Here is a 20936-nt window from a genome sequence, read left to right as displayed (position 1 = left end):
ATTGAGAGGAGATCATGGGTAGATATGACCCTGTGATCAGAAGGAAGTTGGCAAGAGAGGAAAGAAGGGGTGATGGATGTTTGAAGAAGAAGAATACAAGATATTCTAGTTCTGATGAAAGCGAAGATGAAGACAGCGATAAAGATTTGGAGATTAAAGGTGCTTCATATTCAAGAGGATTTTATCCTACAATGACTTGCACAGAAGAAATAGAAAGAGATATAGACCGATGCGTATCATGCCTGGATAAAGCGAATAATTTAGAAGAAGTAAGAGAACTGGAACAACAACTCAAGAAGCTGAAGATACAGAAGAAAAAACTGCTGAGAAAAGGATCCCAAGAATTTGAGAAAAAGTATACATTGAGGCCAAGGAAAGAGGGCACCAGTAAGAAGATGATGCCAGTGATCATTCGAGGACAAAACCTAGAATATAAGCCTTTGCAAAATACCGATATGTCAGATATACTTGAGAAGCTGCCTACTCTTCAAGATGGAGCATATCCTTGGATTTCAAAATTGGAAGAAATTACGGTGGGAACACAGTCAGCCATAGGAGACATTAAGAGACTTTTGGCTAATCTCCTTGGGATTCCAGATATGGAAGAAATATTTCAGAGAGCTGGACTCAATAGATATGTGGGGACTGAAGTGAATGACTCTGAATTGTTGGCTGCAAGTGGAAACTGGCTGTGGGGAGCACTGAAAGATATGTTTCCAACAAATGTGCATTCTGACAACATTCTGATTGATCCACTAGGTCAACAACAAAATCTGAGAGCCTATGTGTCAAGAGTTCATCAAGTGTGGAGAAATATTATTGGAAATTATCCAGATGTGAGTCAAATTGAGCAGTCAATTTTGAGAGCTAAACTGCAGATGGGACTGCCCTCACCAGTAAGGAGCAAACTGGCAGAGGTGGTTGGACTTGGAAGCATGACGAAAGGTGTCTATAGAAATCATATTGCCCATCAAGTGGATCTGTAGAGGAAAAAGGAACACAACTAGAAAGAACAGGACCAAGAAACTCTCAGAAAACTCAATCAAATACAACTGGTGGACAAGAAGAAGGAGAAGAAATAAGCTTTGGTTATGAAGAATCAGTATGCACCAAATCAACAATCACTGCCACAGCTTCAACTGAACAAGGTCAAATGCAATTGTACCAGCCACAATAGCGGTACCAGTTGTTTCATATCCATAGACAGTTTCTGGAAAGACACAGAATTGGAGAGGAAGATACAGGAGCAAGTGAAGATCATCTGGAGGACAGGTGAACCCTTATAGGGGCAAGGAGCAAGGATTCTAGGGGTGCCTAGAAGATCCAAAAGGGGGGTGTCAGCTGGTAGCACCAGTTAGGGAAAAAATATCCAACAATTGAAGTGAAAATAAACAACGGACCATTGGAAGTGATGATGGATAGCAGAAAGGCTTTTTTACCTGCGTTCGGCCTGAAGATGCTACACATCTCCCTATGTTCAATCAACTAATTAGGACAATCGGATTCGAGGGAGTGAAACAGTTGATTCCTCTTACGGAACCAATTGAGCTCTGCTATAAAAATCAGAAAATTACAATACCCATACTGGTATCAGAACATACACCTATTGCTTTGTTGGGAAGAGATGCATTGTGGAAGTTGAATTGTAAAATAAGATGTACACCAGATGGCTGTCTGGTAGAAGTGCCAAAGGAAAAGGTTTACCAATTGTTAATGATGACAGAGATGGATTTGTCTACAGTATTCTGGATGGGAAATCTCAGTGAAGATTTTTAGAAGCCAGACCTCCTTGGAAGAATCAGTATCCATTGAAAGATGAAGCAATCCAAGGGATTGAACCAGAAATTGAAGGACTTTCAAAAGCAGGTGTTTTGAAGACAAAATAAAAACTCCTTAGAGTAGGAATCAATTGTTGTTTTGGGAGAAACCATGAGGGGTTGATAGTAGCGCCTCTGGACCTATTAGGTCTGATGATTTAGGAAGCTAGGGGTTAGCTAATGTTGCAAGGGGGGAGATTAGGAGAAAGATTATAAAGGAGTAGGGTTTTTGGGAACCATATTTGCTTGACAATATTGACTATGTCATAGGCAGGAGGACAATCTGTCTGAAAAATGATGTTTACAGGGGGTGACTGTTATTCTTGGTTACATTCCTACACCAAGAGGGGAATAAGATGACAAACTAAGCTAAAAGATACTCAATCGTTTGCCAAGTTTTTGTGTAAAGAAGTCATAAGCAGGTGGGGACTTCCCGATCACATATCCTAAAATTAGTGGGAACGGAATTTGTGGATAAATCAGTAAAATGGTTTTTGGAAAATTAGAGGGAAAGGAATTTGTGGATAAATCAGCGAAGTTGTTTCTGGGAAAAAATTAGGGGAAAAGTCAGACTAAAAAGTTATGAGAACTAGGGTTGAAGGACCTCTAGGACAGTCAGCTCAGCTTCAATGTTAGTAGTAAGAGAGAGAGAACAGTGGTGAAGGGAAATTTAGAGTTCAGTGGGAAGATAGATATGGCAGGAGTTTAGATCTGTTAGGAGCAGTTGCATTGAGAAAGTATGCGTTGCTGAATGATAAGAGAAGAATGAAGATTGAGGGTGATTGTAGTCTCTATGTGTACAATTCCCAGCAGGAAGATCAAGGTGATTATACATGTATTTTTTATAATCAACAGTTTGAAAGTGAGGGATTAGAGTTGGGACTGAGAGTTAATGTAGTGACACTAGTGGTGATAGATGGAAATACAAGTAAAGCTTTAGGGAGAATGGATGAATCAACAACAATGACATCAACACTTCAGCCTATTATAACAACAGTGAGAAGCAATTCAACTCTTTCAACATTGACAGTTATTAAAGCTATAAATGTATCACATTTGATTACAAGTGAGCCAATCGCTCCAGTACCAATTTTAGAGGAAAAGACTGTCATTAGGGTTAGGATGGGTGGTACAGCTCATCTTCCTTGTAGATGTGAGAGAAGGAATGTGTAGAGGTGATATTCCTCTCATGTGGAGAGATAATTATGGAGAAGAAGTGTTGTTATGAGGACAAGAAGTAGAAGCTGTTTCACCTAGTGAAAGGAAGTATATTTTGTACAACGATATGAAGTGGAAGAGGGTTATGAGTGATTGCTCACTTATTTTGCGTAATGTTACATGGAAAGATCAGGGAGAATATATGTGTACTTATTTAGTGCAAGCATTAAAGTTTGTTCCGGCTAAGAATGATTGGTTAAAAGGCTATGTAACTCGTAAGGTGACGCTTATGATGGAAGATTTGAAGTCTGTTGAAGTTTCCACAGTCACCAAAGGAGTTCAGGAGAAGTATATTACAGTAGCCACTCCAACAGTAAATAATACACAGAGGATATCTGTAACTTTCCCACTGGAAATAGTTAAGAGTGTTAATACATCAGCTAAAGCAACTATTTTAATAGCAACTTTGAAAGAGATTAATGGTACGACGGCAATAACAAATTTAGGAAATATGACACAGACACCAACAACAACTTTTCTGAAACTAAAGGATGTAGCAAGAGTGACTCAGGAGTTTATGATACGGATGGAGAGTGCTGTCAATGGTAGTAAGGATAGTGTTGAAATAGGAGAGCAGATGGTAGTAGAGAATGATGTAGATTCATCTGAAATAGTGCAGAATACTATCATGGAGGTACAGGATGAGTTCTTTGATTTTAATGGAAGACAAGAAGATATATCTGATCAATACAGTTCGTTAGGGAAGAGATAAACTAAATGGAAGGCATATGGATTTGATTCTTCTATTTGGAAATTAAAGATGGATGGGCAGGTAGGAATCTTTGGTTCCAGCAGTTAACTCATTCTGTAAGATCAGTGAGGAATCTTGAGGGTCCATGTCTGTTGAGAATTTCAGCACCAGGCACATGGGGTTCTATCTTAGAGACGGTGGCTAAACCTCTATCAAGTACGTGTCAATTTTATGCTTTATCATGGCTGTTGTATCAGCAACAATCATTAACAGATACAATAATGTCGTTGTCGAAACATTTGTTTAGGCCTTGTTTTTTTTTCCATGGTATGGTGTAACATTTTTGGCAGATCACATTGATAATATTACCTATACTTTGCAGGGTTTTGCAAATGAAACGATAAGAGGGTTTAACCTTCTGTCGAATACTCAAAGAAGTCACAGACTGACGCTGTTGAAACATGACATGGCTCTTGACTATATTTTAGCAAAACAAGGTGGCTTATGCTTGGCTATGAACTTGACGGGGGATGATTGTTATACTTTGATCCCAGATAGTTCCGATAATATCACTAGTGTTATAGATGCATTGAAGAATATAAGGGATGCGTTTGGTAGATCTGAAGGAGCTGGATGGTCAGCGAAGGCTTGGTTGCAAGATCAGTTAGGCCCAGTGGGAGCAGTGATAGTTCAGATTTTAGTAGCAGCTCTGACAGCGCTGTGTGTGATGTTTTGCTTTTGTACTTTGTTATTGACTTTTGCGAAGGCTATGATATTGAGATGGGTTGGAGTTGTGATGCCTGGAGAAAACACTCAGATGCCGTTGTTAACTGTTACTGATCTAGATGAAGATGAACAAGTGGGACTGGATGGAGTATTGATGGATAGATATTCATTTTGAATATCCGATCATTTTTTCACATGGTTTTAAATATTAGTGTGATTTTAGTATTTTGTGATGAATCAAAGGGGGGTAATGGAATGTGATTCATTTTATATATCATTTTATATATCATTTTTAGTTGATATTGATGTTTTAATTTGAATGTGTTGTTTTGCAAAAGATACTGTTTGGTCTTTTCTTTTCTTCCAGAAGCATATGGGGGAATGTGTAGAGGGGATTCAAATACTCAAACATGGACAATATGAAGGGACAATATGAAGGGACAATATGAATGGACTGGAGGAAGTGGAACAAGGAAGGTGTGGAAAGGTTCAGATTCCATCATCGAAGTTGAATTGGAAGTCGACACTGCTGAGGAGATGAAGTGTAGTGGACTACATTCCAGTGTCTGCAATGATATATAGACATATTTGCATGTGTAATACATAATTTCTGTCATATTCTTTCTGTATTAATTTTTGAAGAATGATATTTGCTGTTATTGGGTACATGTGGGGATCTCAGATGTTTTTGTTTATTTCGTGGATGCTTAGGGATATTGGGTCTAGGCAGGGATAGAGAGAATCCATAGGAGGGTCCGATGGGTCGACCAGCCTGAATGTGGACATTTTTGATTGTATTTTGTTTGCTGAGGCTTTCATGTGTATTCAAATTGCATCATAGTTTAAAATGCATTGATAAAGATTTATTGTGGTCCTCTGTAGCTCAGCTGGTAGAGCACGGCGCTTGTAACGCCAAGGTAGTGGGTTCGATCCCCGGGACCACCCATACACAAAAATGTATGCACGCATGACTGTAAGTCACTTTGGATAAAAGCGTCTGCTAAATGGCGTATTATTATTATTATTATTATGAATTGATCTGGAGTACTTAGGTGGTTGCCTGGGGCAGAGGGGCCGTGAGAGAATTTTACTGTCTTGATTGATTGATGGATATTTGGAAATTAAGCTGCCAGACAGGTTTTTCGCTCTCACACTCCATAAAGATTTGTTCATATTTCATAGAAATGTATTTGCACTCCATAGAAAAATGTGTTTTTGGTTTATTGTTAAAGATACTCAATAAGAATCCTATTCTTTTTGTTTTCGAGACTTAATTAGTCTCGAAGGGGGGAAATATGTAGTGTTTAAACAGTTTATGACTTTGCTAATGGTTTCAAATGGTTTTAGAGGATGTTGACTAAGCTTAAGGGAGCATCTGGAGAGTAGTTATATAGGGGCACCCTAAAGCCGAGGAAGTCTGTTAGGTGGAGTCCTGGGATTGGTTTATGGGAAAACACCCATATTATGTTACATAGGGCATAGGACATAAATACCACGGTTAAAACAAAGGAGGACAGAACAACATATTATTTTGAGTCCGTTGTTCTCCAGATGCCTGCAGATGTCTGTCAATTTACGCTGAAATCTTGTGATATAAATAAACCTTTATAATCAAAGTACAGTGTAAGCGGACTCCTTGGTCTCACAGCATAATTAGCATTATTATTTGGATGCAACAAATGCATGCAGAATATTTCATTCAATTCTCTCATTGGCAGAATTGACATCACATTGACGTCTGATTGAGCTTATCTGCCCAGTTCTCCAGCACAGCTCCCAAGCGGTCACTTCAGTCTCTCACCAATCTTTTGAACTGACGTTAAGCCAGGACACTTGACTTGTAACTAACCTCAACTAGAAACAACGTTTACTCTACTTTTGCTTTGTTCACATTAGAAGCTGTATTTTCCCATGTGCACTGTTATTTACTCATCTGTGTTCCCACTCTCGCGCTGTGGTCCGCAAATGCAAGTTGCGGTTGTTGTTTTTTTGTGCTATTTGTTGAATATTAGGAGTACAGTAATACTTCTGGAATTTTTGTAAAGCTCAAATTCTCCCCCTTTCAAGGAAACCACTGTTATTTACCCCTTGATGGTTATGATGGGGAGAAAATCAGAGCTATAAATTGTTGAACCTGTAGCCAAGGCTTTATAGCAGGGATCATCAACTAGATAAATCCTCGGGCCGATTTTTTCTTGAGCGGCTGGTCGGGGCCAGAACATAATTACAAATAATTTGTAGACTGCAAATTGACCGCAAGAAGCCCAAACATATATAATGTTAGACTAAAACATAATCATTTCAAACCTTGCTTACATTTTGTAAACAGTCACGTGTCTCTCTATTATGCGTAGGAATACTTGGGAACAGATTGCTTAAATGAAAATGACTTTCCTGGTGTTTTTACAGTCTTAAGTCCAACAATGAAATGACTCAAATGTGATTGACTAAAAGGTATTTTAAGACTAAGACTAAAACAGAATCTAAAATAGCTGCCAAAATTAACACTGTGACATGGGCTAATTGAGAGACTGTCAGTGACTGACATAAGAAGAGAAAAACTGCTGATGCACAACCAAATTTCGAAATTGCACCTTTTATGTTCTACTATTCTAACTCTCAACAGTAAGTTGAGAACCCGACTGAGTTCTTAATTTGAAAAAACAATAATAATTTGGGTTGGGGGCCCCCTAGCGATCGCTTATGTAGCTTATGCCTGGAACCAGCCCTGACATCATGGGTCCCTGATCTGTAGGCTACTATACAGAAATGCATAATTATGGATATGAATATCATTCTCTTCATGGTGATGTATCCTGAATAGGTACACAAAGGTAAAAATATGCCAAATCCTTATTTTGCATATTTGGGTATTATTCTGCACACTGGCTATTATTGTAATGAGCTCCGGCCCCAAACAAGACCACATTTGGTTGGTCCATACCAGACTAAATCTTAAACAATCATAGATGTCTATGTTTCACAAGTTTGGACATCACAGTACCACACAGTAGAGTACAAAAAAGTAGATATGTTCAGTACAGTATACTGTACCCTACTCTAGTGTGCTCTACTGTACTGCACTCTACTGTTCTGTACTGTTCTCTACTGTACTGTGCTCTCCAAACTTGAGAAACATAGACGTCTATGATCGGTTCAGATTTGGTCAGGCAAGGGCAGACTGACCAAATTTCAACTACTTTTCAACGTCCATGGACGTCCGGTGTCGGTCAGTGCTCAGTGGGTGAGGATGCTTATTATAGTAAATGGAAAGAGTGTAGGTGCCAGTAAGAGCCGAGAGAGAGAGAGAGAGAGAGAGAGAGAGAGAGAGAGAGAGAGAGAGAGAGAGAGAGAGAGAGAGAGAGAGAGAGAGAGAGAGAGAGAGAGAGAGAGAGAGAGAGAGAGAGAGAGAGAGAGAGAGAGAGAGAGAGAGAGAGAGAGAGAGAGAGAGAGAGAGAGAGAGAGAGAGAGAGAGAGAGAGAGAGAGAGAGAGAGAGAGAGAGAGAGAGAGAGAGAGAGAGAAGAGAGAGAGAGAGAGAGAGAGAGAGAGAGAGAGAGAGAGAGAGAGAGAGAGAGAGAGAGAGAGAGAGAGAGAGAGAGAGAGAGAGAGAGAGAGAGAGAGAGAGAGAGAGAGAGAGAGAGAGAGAGAGAGAGAGAGAGAGAAGAGAGAGAGAGAGAGAGAGAGAGAGAGAGAGAGAGAGAGAGAGAGAGAGAGAGAGAGAGAGAGAGGAGTGAGAGGGAGGGGTTGTCCAGACTGTTTTCACAGTCTTGCTTTGACCACGAAATGACAGAAAGAAAGAAAAAGTTATGAGCTGAACATAACAGTATGCCAGTGGAAGGGAGGACAGTAGCAGGTGAGATCCAACTGTGATTTGTGACTACTATGATTTCCCATTGTAGCCTATTCAATTGCAGTAATTCCGTTAAAGATTTGATAACATAATTATGAGTTTTAATGACTTACTAATTCATAAACAAACTTGATATCAGCAAAAACACTAACTAATTAGTACCTTTACTTTACCTACTTTTACTTGTTACTTCTGTGAACTTTCATAATCTTCCCTCCTCATGAGGGAGAGAAATTAGAAAATATCTTAAAGATATGTAGGTTTTGGAATCACAAGGCAATTTTTTTTAAACTTACAGAAGGCATGTAATTTCGCCAAAACGAAATAGAAGTGTTGATATTAGTTGCCAGGGGTCTTTACTTCAACATTATGTTTTGATGTACTCATTTCTAATACCTTTTTAAGACTTTTTCTGGTAGATGTTGTCTAAGACCCCTTTTCCATCCGTTTGACAAGAAATCAAAGCCTTTGCTTATTCCTAATTCTTAAGATGGAAAATGGTTGAAAAGTGTGTGTGTATGTATATGTGTGTGTATATATATATATATACACTGCTCAAAAAAATAAAGGGAACACTAAAATAACACATCCTAGATCTGAATGAATGAAATAATCTTATTAAATACTTTTTTCTGTACATAGTTGAATGTGCGGACAACAAAATCACACAAAAATTATAAATGGAAATCAAATTTATCAACCCATGGAGGTCTGGAATTGGAGTCACCCTCAAAATTAAAGTGGAAAACCACACTACAGGCTGATCCAACTTTGATGTAATGTCCTTAAAACAAGTCAAAATGAGGCTCAGTAGTGTGTGTGGCCTCCACGTGCCTGTATGACCTCCCTACAACGCCTGGGCATGCTCCTGATGAGGTGGCGGATGGTCTCCTGAGGGATCTCCTCCCAGACCTGGACTAAAGCATCCGCCAACTCCTGGACAGTCTGTGGTGCAACGTGGCGTTGGTGGATGGAGCGAGACATGATGTCCCAGATGTGCTCAATTGGATTCAGGTCTGGGGAACGGGCGGGCCAGTCCATAGCATCAATGCCTTCCTCTTGCAGGAACTGCTGACACACTCCAGCCACATGAGGTCTAGTATTGTCTTGCATTAGGAGGAACCCAGGGCCAACCGCACCAGCATATGGTCTCACAAGGGGTCTGAGGATCTCATCTCGGTACCTAATGGCAGTCAGGCTACCTCTGGCGAGCACATGGAGGGCTGTGCGGCCCCCCAAAGAAATGCCACCCCACACCATGACTGACCCACCGCCAAACCGGTCATGCTGGAGGATGTTGCAGGCAGCAGAACGTTCTCCACGGTGTCTCCAGACTCTGTCACGTCTGTCACATGTGCTCAGTGTGAACCTGCTTTCATCTGTGAAGAGCACAGGGCGCCAGTGGCGAATTTGCCAATCTTGGTGTTCTCTGGCAAATGCCAAACGTCCTGCACGGTGTTGGGCTGTAAGCACAACCCCCACCTGTGGACGTCGGGCCCTCATACCACCCTCATGGAGTCTGTTTCTGACCGTTTGAGCAGACACATGCACATTTGTGGCCTGCTGGAGGTCATTTTGCAGGGCTCTGGCAGTGCTCCTCCTGCTCCTCCTTGCACAAAGGCGGAGGTAGCAGTCCTGCTGCTGGGTTGTTGCCCTCCTACGGCCTCCTCCACGTCTCCTGAGGTACTGGCCTGTCTCCTGGTAGCACCTCCATGCTCTGGACACTACGCTGACAGACACAGCAAACCTTCTTGCCACAGCTCACATTGATGTGCCATCCTGGATGAGCTGCACTACCTGAGCCACTTGTGTGGGTTGTAGACTCCGTCTCATGCTACCACTAGAGTGAAAGCACCGCCAGCATTCAAAAGTGACCAAAACATCAGCCAGGAAGCATAGGAACTGAGAAGTGGTCTGTGGTCACCACCTGCAAAACCAGTCCGTTATTGGGGGTGTCTTGCTAATTGCCTATAATTTCCACCTGTTGTCTATTCCATTTGCACAGCATGTGAAATTTATTGTCAATCAGTGTTGCTTCCTAAGTGGACAGTTTGATTTCACAGAAGTGTGATTGACTTGGAGTTACATTGTGTTGTTTAAGTGTTCCCTTTATTTTTTTGAGCAGTATATATATATATATATATATATATATATATATATATAAAAATTTATATAGCTTTCATTTGACACCCACTTTGACATGCTCCTATGAACTTCACGTTGGTGCTCATGGTAGTGGTCCATGGGTCAGCTGTTTGTTCACCCGCACCTGCCCGCAATTGTTAATAACCCATCCGCAACTGCCAGACTACATGTGAAAATCTGAGGCCCGCATCCGACCCTAACCCGCTAGTATGGAAAATGCGCTGTAGGCTACAGTCAGAGACAGCGGAACGATTTTTTGACATGGGGTGCCTGATTTAGATATGTTTCTGCTTATAATTTCCAACATTTTGGTAGGCTATTTGTTAGTCAACTTGTCTATAATTAGATACATGCAGTTTCTCTTCTGTCATTATATGTTGCCCTAGAAGACTGAATAAACCCTTGCTCTCCAGAATAATGTCATAAATCGATAGAATGAATGCTTCAATCTAGTTGACATCGGTGAAGTTCTCAGTCATCTCTGCTTCTTTCACTGAGCAAAGACGTTTAGGGACCAGGGAGAAAATCCAATAACAAAAAAAAAGCTTTTCTGTGCAGAATTTCAAAATTACATCAGTTTGACCGGTTGTAAGGAAATAGAGAGCTGTGAAAACGACCCAACATGTTTCTTATAAGATTTCAGTTCGGCTTGAATGCATATTTTATGTGGTTGAACTATCAGCGTTTATGATGCTGATAAAGATAGCACCTCCTACAAAATCAAATCAAACTATATTTGTCACATGCGCCGACTACAACAGTTGTACAGTCATGGTCAAAAGTTTTGAGAATGACACAAGTATTGGTCTTCACAAATTTCGCTGCTTCAGTGTTATGAGATATTTTTGTCAGTTGTTACTATGGTATACTGATGTATAAATACAAGCATTCCATAAGTGTCAAAGGCTTTTATTGACAATTACATTAAGTTTATGCAAAGAGTCAATATTTGCAGTGTTGACCCTTCTTTTTCAAGACCTCTGCAATCCGCCTTGGCATGCTGTCAATTAACTTCTGGGCCACAACCTGACTGATGGCAGCCCATTCTTGCATAATCAATGATTGGAGTTTGTCAGAATTTGTGGGGTTTTGTTTGTCCACCCGCCTCTTGAGGATCAACCACAAGTTCTCAATGGGATTAAGTTCTGGGGAGTTTCCTGGCCATGGACCCAAAATGTAGATGTTTTGTTCCCCGAGCCACTTAGTTATCACTTTTGCCTTATGGCAAGGTGCTCCATCATGCTGGAAAAGGCATTGGTCGTCTCCAAACTGTTCTTGGATGGTTGGGAGAAGTTGCTCTCGGAGGATGTGTTGGTACCATTCTTTATTCATGGCTGTGTTCTTACGCAAAATTGTGAGTGAGCCCACTTCCTTGGCTGAGAAGCAACCCCACACATGAATGGTCTCAGGATGCTTTACTGTTGGCATGACACAGGACTGATGGTAGCGCTCACCTTGTCTTCTCCGGACAAGCTTTTTTCCGGATGCCCCAAACAATCGGAAAGGGGATTCATCAGAGAAAATGACTTTACCCCAGTCCTCAGCAGTCCAATCCCTGTACCTTTTGCAGAATATCAGTCTGTCCCTGATGTTTTTCCTGGAGAGAAGTGGCTTCCTCGCTGCCCTTCTTGACACCAGGCCGTCCTCCAAAAGTCTTCGCCTCACTGTGTGTGCAAATGCTCTCACACCTGCCTGCTGCCATTCCTGAGCAAGCGCTGCACTGGTGGTGCCCCGATCCCGCAGCTGAATCAATTTTAGGAGACGGTCCTGGCGCTTGCCGGACTTTCTTGGGCGCCCTGAAGCCTTCTTCACAACAATTGAACCTCTCTCCTTAAAGTTCTTGATGATCCGATAAATGGTTGATTTAGGCGCAATCTTACTAGCAGCAATATCCTTGCCTGTGAAGCCCTTTTTTGTGCAAAGCAATGATGACGGCACGTGTTTCCTTGCAGGTAACCATGGTTAACAGAGGAAGAACAATGATTTCAAGCACCATCCTCCTTTTAAAGCTTCCAGTCTGTTATTCTAACTCAATCAGCATGACAGTGTGATCTCCAGCCTTGTCCTCGTCAACACTCTCACCTGTGTTAACGAGAGAATCACTGACATGATGTCAGCTGGTCCTTTTCTGTCTACAGACGGTATGTAACTGCACATTCGAATTCTCTCAAGATGCTGAAAGAAAGATATCATATTTCTCCACTCCTATTCCCGAGTCAAAATGTAGCCTACATTTGGTGTCGTTTTACTGCAAGAATTTCTTTATTCTTTATTTCTGCCTGTAGCTTAATTAGGCTTATAGGCTTCGCACTAATGCCAGATAGCCTAAAATAATGAAAGAAAAACCTAATTGTAGCCTATATATAACCTATAAATTGCACAATAATGATACATTTAAGGATTTTTTTATAGGTATTGTTTTCTCTCTATTCAACCCACCCACCACCCGGACAGTTTGCAAATGTGAAAGCTATTTGAAACTTTGCCAGAAAGTGGATATAAGGAATGACATCGAATTAGAGAGAAGAGTAATGAAGACAAGTTGACATAATTGTTCTTCATGTCCTGAGATTCAGTCTTGTGTAAGAGCTCCCAAGGCCCAGAATCTTATACACTGAGTATACAAAACATTAACAACACCTGCTCTTTCCATGACATAGACTGACCAGGTGAATCCAAGTGAAAGCTATGATCCATTATTGATGTCACTTGTTAAACACCAATCAGTGTCGATAAAGGGGAGGAGACAGGTTAAAGACGGATTTTTAAAACCTTGAAATGGGTTTCGACAATTGAGACCAGTGGCAATGCATCATTCAGAGCCCCACCTGTTTAGCTTAAAAAATAAAATAAAAATGCTATTTTCTGTTGTTGCCTGTTTTGCATATTATTTTGGCATTAATACGTTTCACATCAGTTTGCAAACAATGTAAAAAAATAATAAAAAATCTTTGAGTTAATAAAGCTGCATACAAACATGGTCTCTTTTTTGCTTTCTTGAGTAAGGCAGCTCCAAAATGCAGATGTTTCAGCCTAGCTCAGTACTTTCTGTGGTGGTGGGGCAGCCAGCGGAAAATACGGAGCATAGGGGTTGTTAATGTTCTCTAGTTGCGGCGTGATTGGCTCAGTGTTCTGTCACTCATGGGGACACTACCTCACCGCAAAATCTACGGGTAGAGCTCGAAAATTCAAGCCCCTTGGGTGCTGCCATAGACTTACATTAGAAGTGCCCATCCAAGAAGGCTCAAGGTCATTGGCCACAGATAAAATGATGTCAAATCACATTATATCTACCGTAGCTTTGATTGGACTGATCATGTCAACATCATACTTTCAAAATCTTAGCTAGCAAGCTAGACAAGCAGTCATCATGAATCAAGTCGAAAAATCTACTGGCAAATCCTGTACAATCCTTTTCAATCCTTGTCATATGAAGATAAATTATTGATAAAACGTATCGGTGCTCATCGGCCATTGGACATAAACATTACACAACAAGTTGGAAATCGCAAATTCAACAATGAGTGCTGAGGCGCGACTGCAGCCTCGGTTTCGATCCCAGGCTGTGTTACAGCCAGCCGTGACTGGGAGACCCATGGGACAGCGCACAATTGGCCCAGCGTCGTCCGGGTTAGGGAAGGGTTTGGCCGGCCGGGATTTCCTTGTCTGACGCCGGTCATCAGTTCGACCATGTTTCCTCCGACACATTTGTGTGGCTGGCTTCACGGGTTAAGCGAGCAGTGTGTCAAGAAGCAGTATGGCTTGGCTCTCGACCTTCGCCGAGTCCGTAGGGAAGTTGCAGCGATGAGACAAGATCGTAACATCTGGCCCATGGCGTTGCATGTGAATGTTTATCCTTTTAATTTTTTACCCCTTTTTCTCCCCAAATGGTAAAGTTTGAATACGTTGGCCATGCTGTCAATCCAGCATGACTTCTGCCATGTTCAAAATAACTGGGAACTCTGAAAAAAACTGGGAAAATACGTAAAATAATTTTGAACGGTCATCCAACTCGGAATTCCAAGTTGGGAACTCTGGCCAGAAGAAGGATCGCCAAGCCACCTTCCCGTTCAAGTGAGCACAGCACAACAAGGTGAGTCCAAAAATGTCTTGTATGCTGCTGCATAAATTATGTAATGTGCCCATGTGCCTCACCCTAATAATTTGGTCCCTTTCCCCCCTCATAACTTAGCCTACTGTTCTGACTTGGTGGTGCACATGTAGCCTATAGTCTGATTTAGAGAAATGTAATCATCGAATATTGTAAGAGCTTTCATTGTCTTCTTATATGCACCCTTTATTTATTCTAAGGTTATGACTTGGTGTACAGGGAGAGTACTGTAATAATGGCCCATGTTCTGAATTCTGTCGCTGTACATTTCAAAAGTGCTGAACAAATAGTTATATTGACTACATCCGTCCTAGCTCAGATTACCTCTTATCCGTTCGTCGTTCACTTATGCCATAGTTTGTACATCTCAATTGTCAGTAGAAACCACATTTGTTTAAGCAAGTCAGCCATATCAGCTATGTTATTTAAAAAGGCAGTAAATGAGGCTGAATGAACTGTTGCGCTGCCAGACAAGGCTCCGCTGATAGCCAGGTGTAGCAGTGGTAAGGATTCACTCCATGGTGCTGAAAAGAAAGCTGTGTTGTTGGGACAGCTTTAAGTAGGCCCTAACAGTTTGTGGACACAGTTTGTCACCGTTATAGTGCAATAAATATATTGTTTAGTGTTGTGTTGTGTAGTGGCTTTGCTGGCATGCATCAACAACAAAAAAAAGGTGTTTGCCCCACAAAGATTTACATGCTAAACCACTGATTGAGACATGGATTGTGTATGTGTGCCATTCAGAGGGTGAATGGCCAAGACAAAAGATTGAAGTGCCTTTGAACGGTGTATGGTAGTAGGTGCCAGGCGCACCGGTTTGTGTCAAGAACTGCAACACTGCTGGGTTTTTCATGATCAACAGTTCTGTGTGTATCAAGAATGGTCCAGCACCCAAAGGACATCCAGCCAACTTAACGCAATGAGAAGCACTGGAGTCAACATTGGCCAGCATCCCTGTGAAAAGCTTTCGACACCTTGTAAAGTCCATGCCCCGACGAATTGAGGCTGTTCTGAGGGCAAAAAGGGGGGGGGGGGGTGCAACTCAATGTTTTGTATACTCAGTGTAGATTTATGGTAATTAATTGTGAATATTAATGAATGGTAGTCATGATTTGATATATTGTAAATGTTACACTTAGAGAGTCCATACTGTAATGTCATAGTGCAGTACAGGCAGGGTCAGCTCAACAGCTGGCCAAATACTCACGCTGGCTAATCTCACCCTGCTTCCTGACATACCAACTGTACAAAGCAGCCCGTTTCTGGTTCTTCATGGGCGTGCCTTTGTTGAGGTGCTGGGAGAGATGGGACTGGTTGAGGCCTGTGGACTCTACCACCTCTCTCTGGGGGAGGTTATGCTGCTGCATATAGCTCTTCACCAGTTTTGCCACACGCCATGGATCCTCCCTATCACACACAGACACATACACACACAGACAAAACACATGCACATAAAGGGAGGGAGGGAAAGAGGGGGATGTTGACAATAAGAGATAAGGGGAAGCACAGTAGGGCGAAGTCCAGCTCTCTCCGGTCACTGGAAATAATACCCAGAAACATAGCCTTCTTGCTGTGACACAAACCTTAACGGCTAGCAATAGTACATAACATCGCTATTATGTATATTAAAATATACCAAAGCTTTATCTATGTTTGATACATTTTGATACTAAGGCATGATTGGTTAAGTTCTGTGTTTTCATGCTAGTTGTTGTAAAATTGCCAACTTTAAGCTATATACAATGAGCAGTTATACCATAATCTCAGATATTTGTTGTAGTTTGAAATGTGGTAAAAATTAAATGGCCTTCCAAGTTGTAGTAAATATTGACTAACATCTGTTCTCGCACACACACACACACACACACACCACACACACACACACACAGTAGTACACACAGCACATTTCTGTTCATCTTAACCCATGTAGTTCATTCAGAGATAGAAATGGCCAGAGAATAATGATGGCGTGGGTAATTAGTAACCAGGAAAGGAGGAACCCTCCTTTAAATTCACCTCAGAGGGCGAGAGCGATCTCACAAAGAGGGAGAGGGAGCAGGAGAATGAGGGAGGAAGGGGGAAGGGGGAAGTGGGGGAAGAAATTTGATAAAGACCAAGAAAATGAGTGAAAATGATACCAGGTAAAACTCTCACTTATTGGTACTCTTGTCTTGGTGAGAAAACATCAGGAAAAGAAAGAGAATGGAAAACGGAATCAAGTAACCACCCTAAAATGTATTTGATTTTAAATAATTTTTAACAAATTAGTTGTTTAGACATTGTTTTGAGAAATTAAAGCTTGTGTGAGAGAATAATAGCACAACAAAGGGATGTGGCTATTTTGTTGTTGTATGGGTGTGTGTATTAATAGTTGAAGTTTGATGAAATGAAGAGATTGATGTGTATGTGGTTAAGGAGAGGATAGGATAGGGCGGAGGGCAGAGATTTGGGAGCTACTTACTGCAGCAGTTGGTTGACCAGAGCCCTCTGTCTGGCTGCCTCCTCTGGGGCTAGTGCCTCCAGCTCCTGGAATATTGGGGGTGGAAAATCCATTTCTCCCTCTTCCGAACTCTCTCCATCTCCCCTGTCCCCCTTCTTTGTTCCAGGGGTGACCCTCTCTTGCTCCAGTTCTTCCAGTGCTTGGACCAGGACCTCCCGGGACAGTCCAGACCCCAGCAGAGCCCAGATCAGCTCGTTCTGGAGATTAGTCAGACGCCCAGGGCCGGGCCCTGCTCCCACTTTCCTCTCCTCTCCCTCCATTACACTGTTGCCTAAACCTTACCTCGCTAACACAACACACAGACTACGCAGGCCACAGTTCACAAACACACACACATTCACACACTAACACAGACACACTGCAGTCATGCTCTTACACAAAAGGCAGAGCATTTTGGCTTCTGGTGTCATTACTTTTCTGTCTTTCTTCAGTTCAGGAAAATATAAAGTTTGCTTTCATTTCATTTTCACCAGTTTGATTTTCTTCGCGTCTCGTTCTGAGATGTCTGGTTGAAGCCCTCCACCTGCTGTTATGCTTTCAAAGGTCCTTTTTTTTTTACCTTCTTCCTCCCCATGTGCTCTCTGTGAACTTTGTCCCCATCTCACTCCATTCCTAAAAGTGAGCAAAGTGCAGTCAAAAACAATAAATGAAAATAAACTTTTCCTGTCACATGCACATTCATACAGGCTCCTGTATAACACACAAAAACAATACATTCGTGAAAGGTTACAAAATAAGCTAACTGCATCTTAATACAATCATTACAAACTATGATATTCATTTTTTCAATATATTCAGAACTGACAATTATTTATGACACTTATAAATATTAATTTTAGGATCCAAAAAGGATGACAGCAAAATTAATCTTTGGCCTGCCTTGATGTAATTTATGGCTAGTATAACTATAAAAATGTAATTGTATTTGTCACATGCGCCGAATACAACAGGTATACTATTCTATTTAAAATAAATTGTCATGTAAAGGCCCAATGGAATGGATGTTGTAGCTTAACGCTTATCATGAACACATGATAGGTGTCTTTTGAGACATGTTTGGAATGAATTGGACAGAGAAAATTAAAGTAGGTGTTGTCCTGCACTAGAGGGCACTATTGTGTCATCCTAGACAGATGAGGTCTGATAGAGGTAGCTTTTAGATGCCAGACGTCTGCTGTATTATCTGCCATGATTTTGTCTAACTTTATGCTTACTTCTGAATCAGTAATACTTAAGAACCCCTGCATGTGGCATTGTAGTTATACAGTATTGGTAGTATTGCTTTCACAGTGTGGATTCAACTCCAATAACTCTCTCTCTCCCCTTCTCTCTCCCTCTTTCTCTCTTACCTTGTGCCTTCCACCAGTTCAGCCTATAACCTGCCTTCTTGTGTGGAGCTCTCTCCTCATCCCACCCTACCCCAGGGAAGATGGCATTGTACAGTATTTGAAAGGGGGGAAACTCAGAGAAACAGGGCTCCCTCTATCTCTCTGAGACACACTACTGCCCAGTAATTAAGTCCCATTGTGCCTTAGTTTGCACTGTTCAGAGGACAGCCTAGCGAGGGAAAAGGGGCAGGGTAGTGTGGCCTGTACTGCATTTTAATCCCATACAGTGCATTATATCACACATTCTAGCAGGCATTTGGTGTGAGAAAGTAAATATGCAGTTATGTAATTGTATTATTATATTTAAAAAAGTGTGTTTGCATGTTGTGTTAATATGTAACCTACTGTATTTTCTGTTTCTAGAAATAAAGAACCACAGAACCAGTTTACACTTTGTTTACTTGAAAAGGGAACAGAGCTACTGTTTTCCTGTTGTCCTCCTCATAGTCTCATTAGTCAGCCAACCTCTCTCCCTATTTCTGCCCCCTCCTCTCTCAGCATTGTGTCCATGCCGCCCCACCACCCCCCTCTACCCCCCACGCTATTCAACCCCATTGATCATGCATGCAGAAATTTAACACACGCCTTAGTTCCTGTCCGAATAGTCCCTGTCCCACTTTTGGAGATTCCTCTGCTGAGGACAGAGGCTGTGTAGCCTACGCTGGGTGTCTCCAACAACGTCCAACAACTCACCCAGTATAAACCTCATGGACACTTCACACACAAACAGAGTTTATCATCCAGAGCACAAACAAATAAACAGTTTCCGAACCAGTCAATAGTCATGGCAATAGGAATGTAAGCAAGTTTGGCGTTTCACATATTGAGCAATATTCTTGTTCTTATTGTCATCTGGAATTAGTTTAACAGCTTGTCATGAGTGAACCCCCTAATGGAACAAGCTGCGTGTGTAAAGGGGAGTTGAAGAACCAGAAGCTTGTATGATAATACAGTAGTTATGGTTAGTCCATTTGAAGTTTTAATGCAGATTAGACTTCCCAGAGTTCCCTCAACAGTCTTTCAGAGGCATGTGAATCAACAACATTGTTTACCTTTATCACCCTAGGCATTGGTGCTAATGTATTGCCATTGCTTGAATTATTAGAATGGCTGTTCTGAGAAGCGACATTGTGATCGGCCTCCAAACGGTTAACGAGTCACATGTTGAGTCGGTGTTGGAGAGGAGATTAGGTGGAGCTGGCTTTGGCACTAATTAAATACTTAAAACCCAGCAGTGAATGAGCAAGCACACTGCCCAAAACTACTTCCTATACAAAACACAACCCTCGTCAGGGGGTTATGGGGGGGGTGGGTGGTGGGTGGTGGGTGGATCGTGCCAGAGTGAGGGACTGTCTTACTGATGCTAGTGTTAGGAGTAGGTGAACCAAGGCCTGGAGACACTGACACAGAGTTTAAGATGATGTGGACACTGATATGATGGTCTGTCTTTCTAAGAACAAAGAACATCAACTAGGCCCAAAAGTTTCATTTTCTCAATCCATTATTAATTTATTTTGACAAAAAAGGGCCCATTTTCATGATAGCCTATACTGTAGTTGTACAGTGGTATGTTTTGTGAGATTGATTAAAAGTGGAGAGCAGATTTATAAAGGCATTGTTCTATATTTAGTAATGCAGTGGTCAGAAAGGTAACAAACAACTACTATACATGACCTACTGTGAAACAAAATAGAATTGTAAGCTTGTAGGCTGTACAGGGTTGGAATAAATATGGATTAGTGTGAGCGTCATTTGGTGTTAATGTTCACCAAACCTAGTAATTAGTTTTGTCTACTATGTCTTGTAAAGTTTTGCAGCAGCTTATGTCACCTGAATGAGTTGGGTGAACTCAAGCACATGTATTAGTCCTGTGGGCCTATGCCTGTAGTTCATTCAATCCTGTTATCCAACTGAATGTAGAGATGCTGGCACGTTCAATTTAGGATTGTTTCATTGCAAACCATTTGTCAAACTAATAAAAAAAGGGCTCTCTTTTCAAAACACCTGTTGATATAGAATCTCCGTTAAACCTATGGAGGGGGAGCACCCACAGTGGGGTTTGAACCAGCAACCCTGAGGTTATAGGGAGAGTGCACTATCTCCTGTGCCCTAGAGACAATTATCTTGGAAGAGGCCAGTACATTTTAATCTATCAAGGAGTGGGCACACAAGTTTAATAAACCCAATGCTTACAGATCGAAGCCAACTTACAAAAAGGCATAAGAAACTCTTGAAATATCCCATCACTGCCACCATTGTAGAGATTGAGGGGAAACAGCCATCATAGTCCAGTGGTCATGCAGTAACTGGGCAAGCTCCATCCCTCCTGTGGCATAAAGGCCCAAACCTCTTGGCAGAAGCCATAGTAGCACACCTTACACTTCTATTTCTATTTTGATATATTAATATGGCCAAGCTTATCACCTTAAACAGGTATGATATTTGGAGCCCACATCACAACAAAAAATGATAATTCCAATTATTTCATA

The 20936-nt window shown here is 41.5% G+C and overlaps 1 protein-coding gene across 4 annotated transcripts in view; it reads right to left on the bottom strand.

The window, feature by feature from the left end:
* The window catches only part of LOC311141798 (hepatocyte nuclear factor 1-alpha-like), a 41926-nt gene extending 23163 nt beyond the window's left edge, over window positions 1-18763 (bottom strand). For 2 of the 4 annotated variants that reach the window (XM_084177262.1, XM_084177263.1), the window contains exons 1-2: window positions 17021-18763; window positions 15767-15966 (exon numbers count right to left, since the gene is read on the bottom strand). In XM_084177262.1, coding sequence (XP_084033388.1) covers window positions 15767-15966; window positions 17021-17319 — 499 coding nt within the window. In that variant the 5' untranslated portion in view covers window positions 17320-18763. The remainder of the gene's footprint in view (window positions 1-15766; window positions 15967-17020) is intronic. The other 2 variants (XM_084177261.1, XM_084177260.1) reach the window with 2 other exon arrangements.
* Between the last annotated feature and the right edge of the window lie 2173 nt (window positions 18764-20936).

Source organism: Coregonus lavaretus, assembly GCF_964263955.1.
Source record: "Coregonus lavaretus genome assembly, chromosome: 14".
In the NCBI taxonomy this organism is placed as follows: Eukaryota; Metazoa; Chordata; class Actinopteri; order Salmoniformes; family Salmonidae; genus Coregonus; species Coregonus lavaretus.
This window is presented reverse-complemented; position numbering and strand designations above follow the sequence as displayed.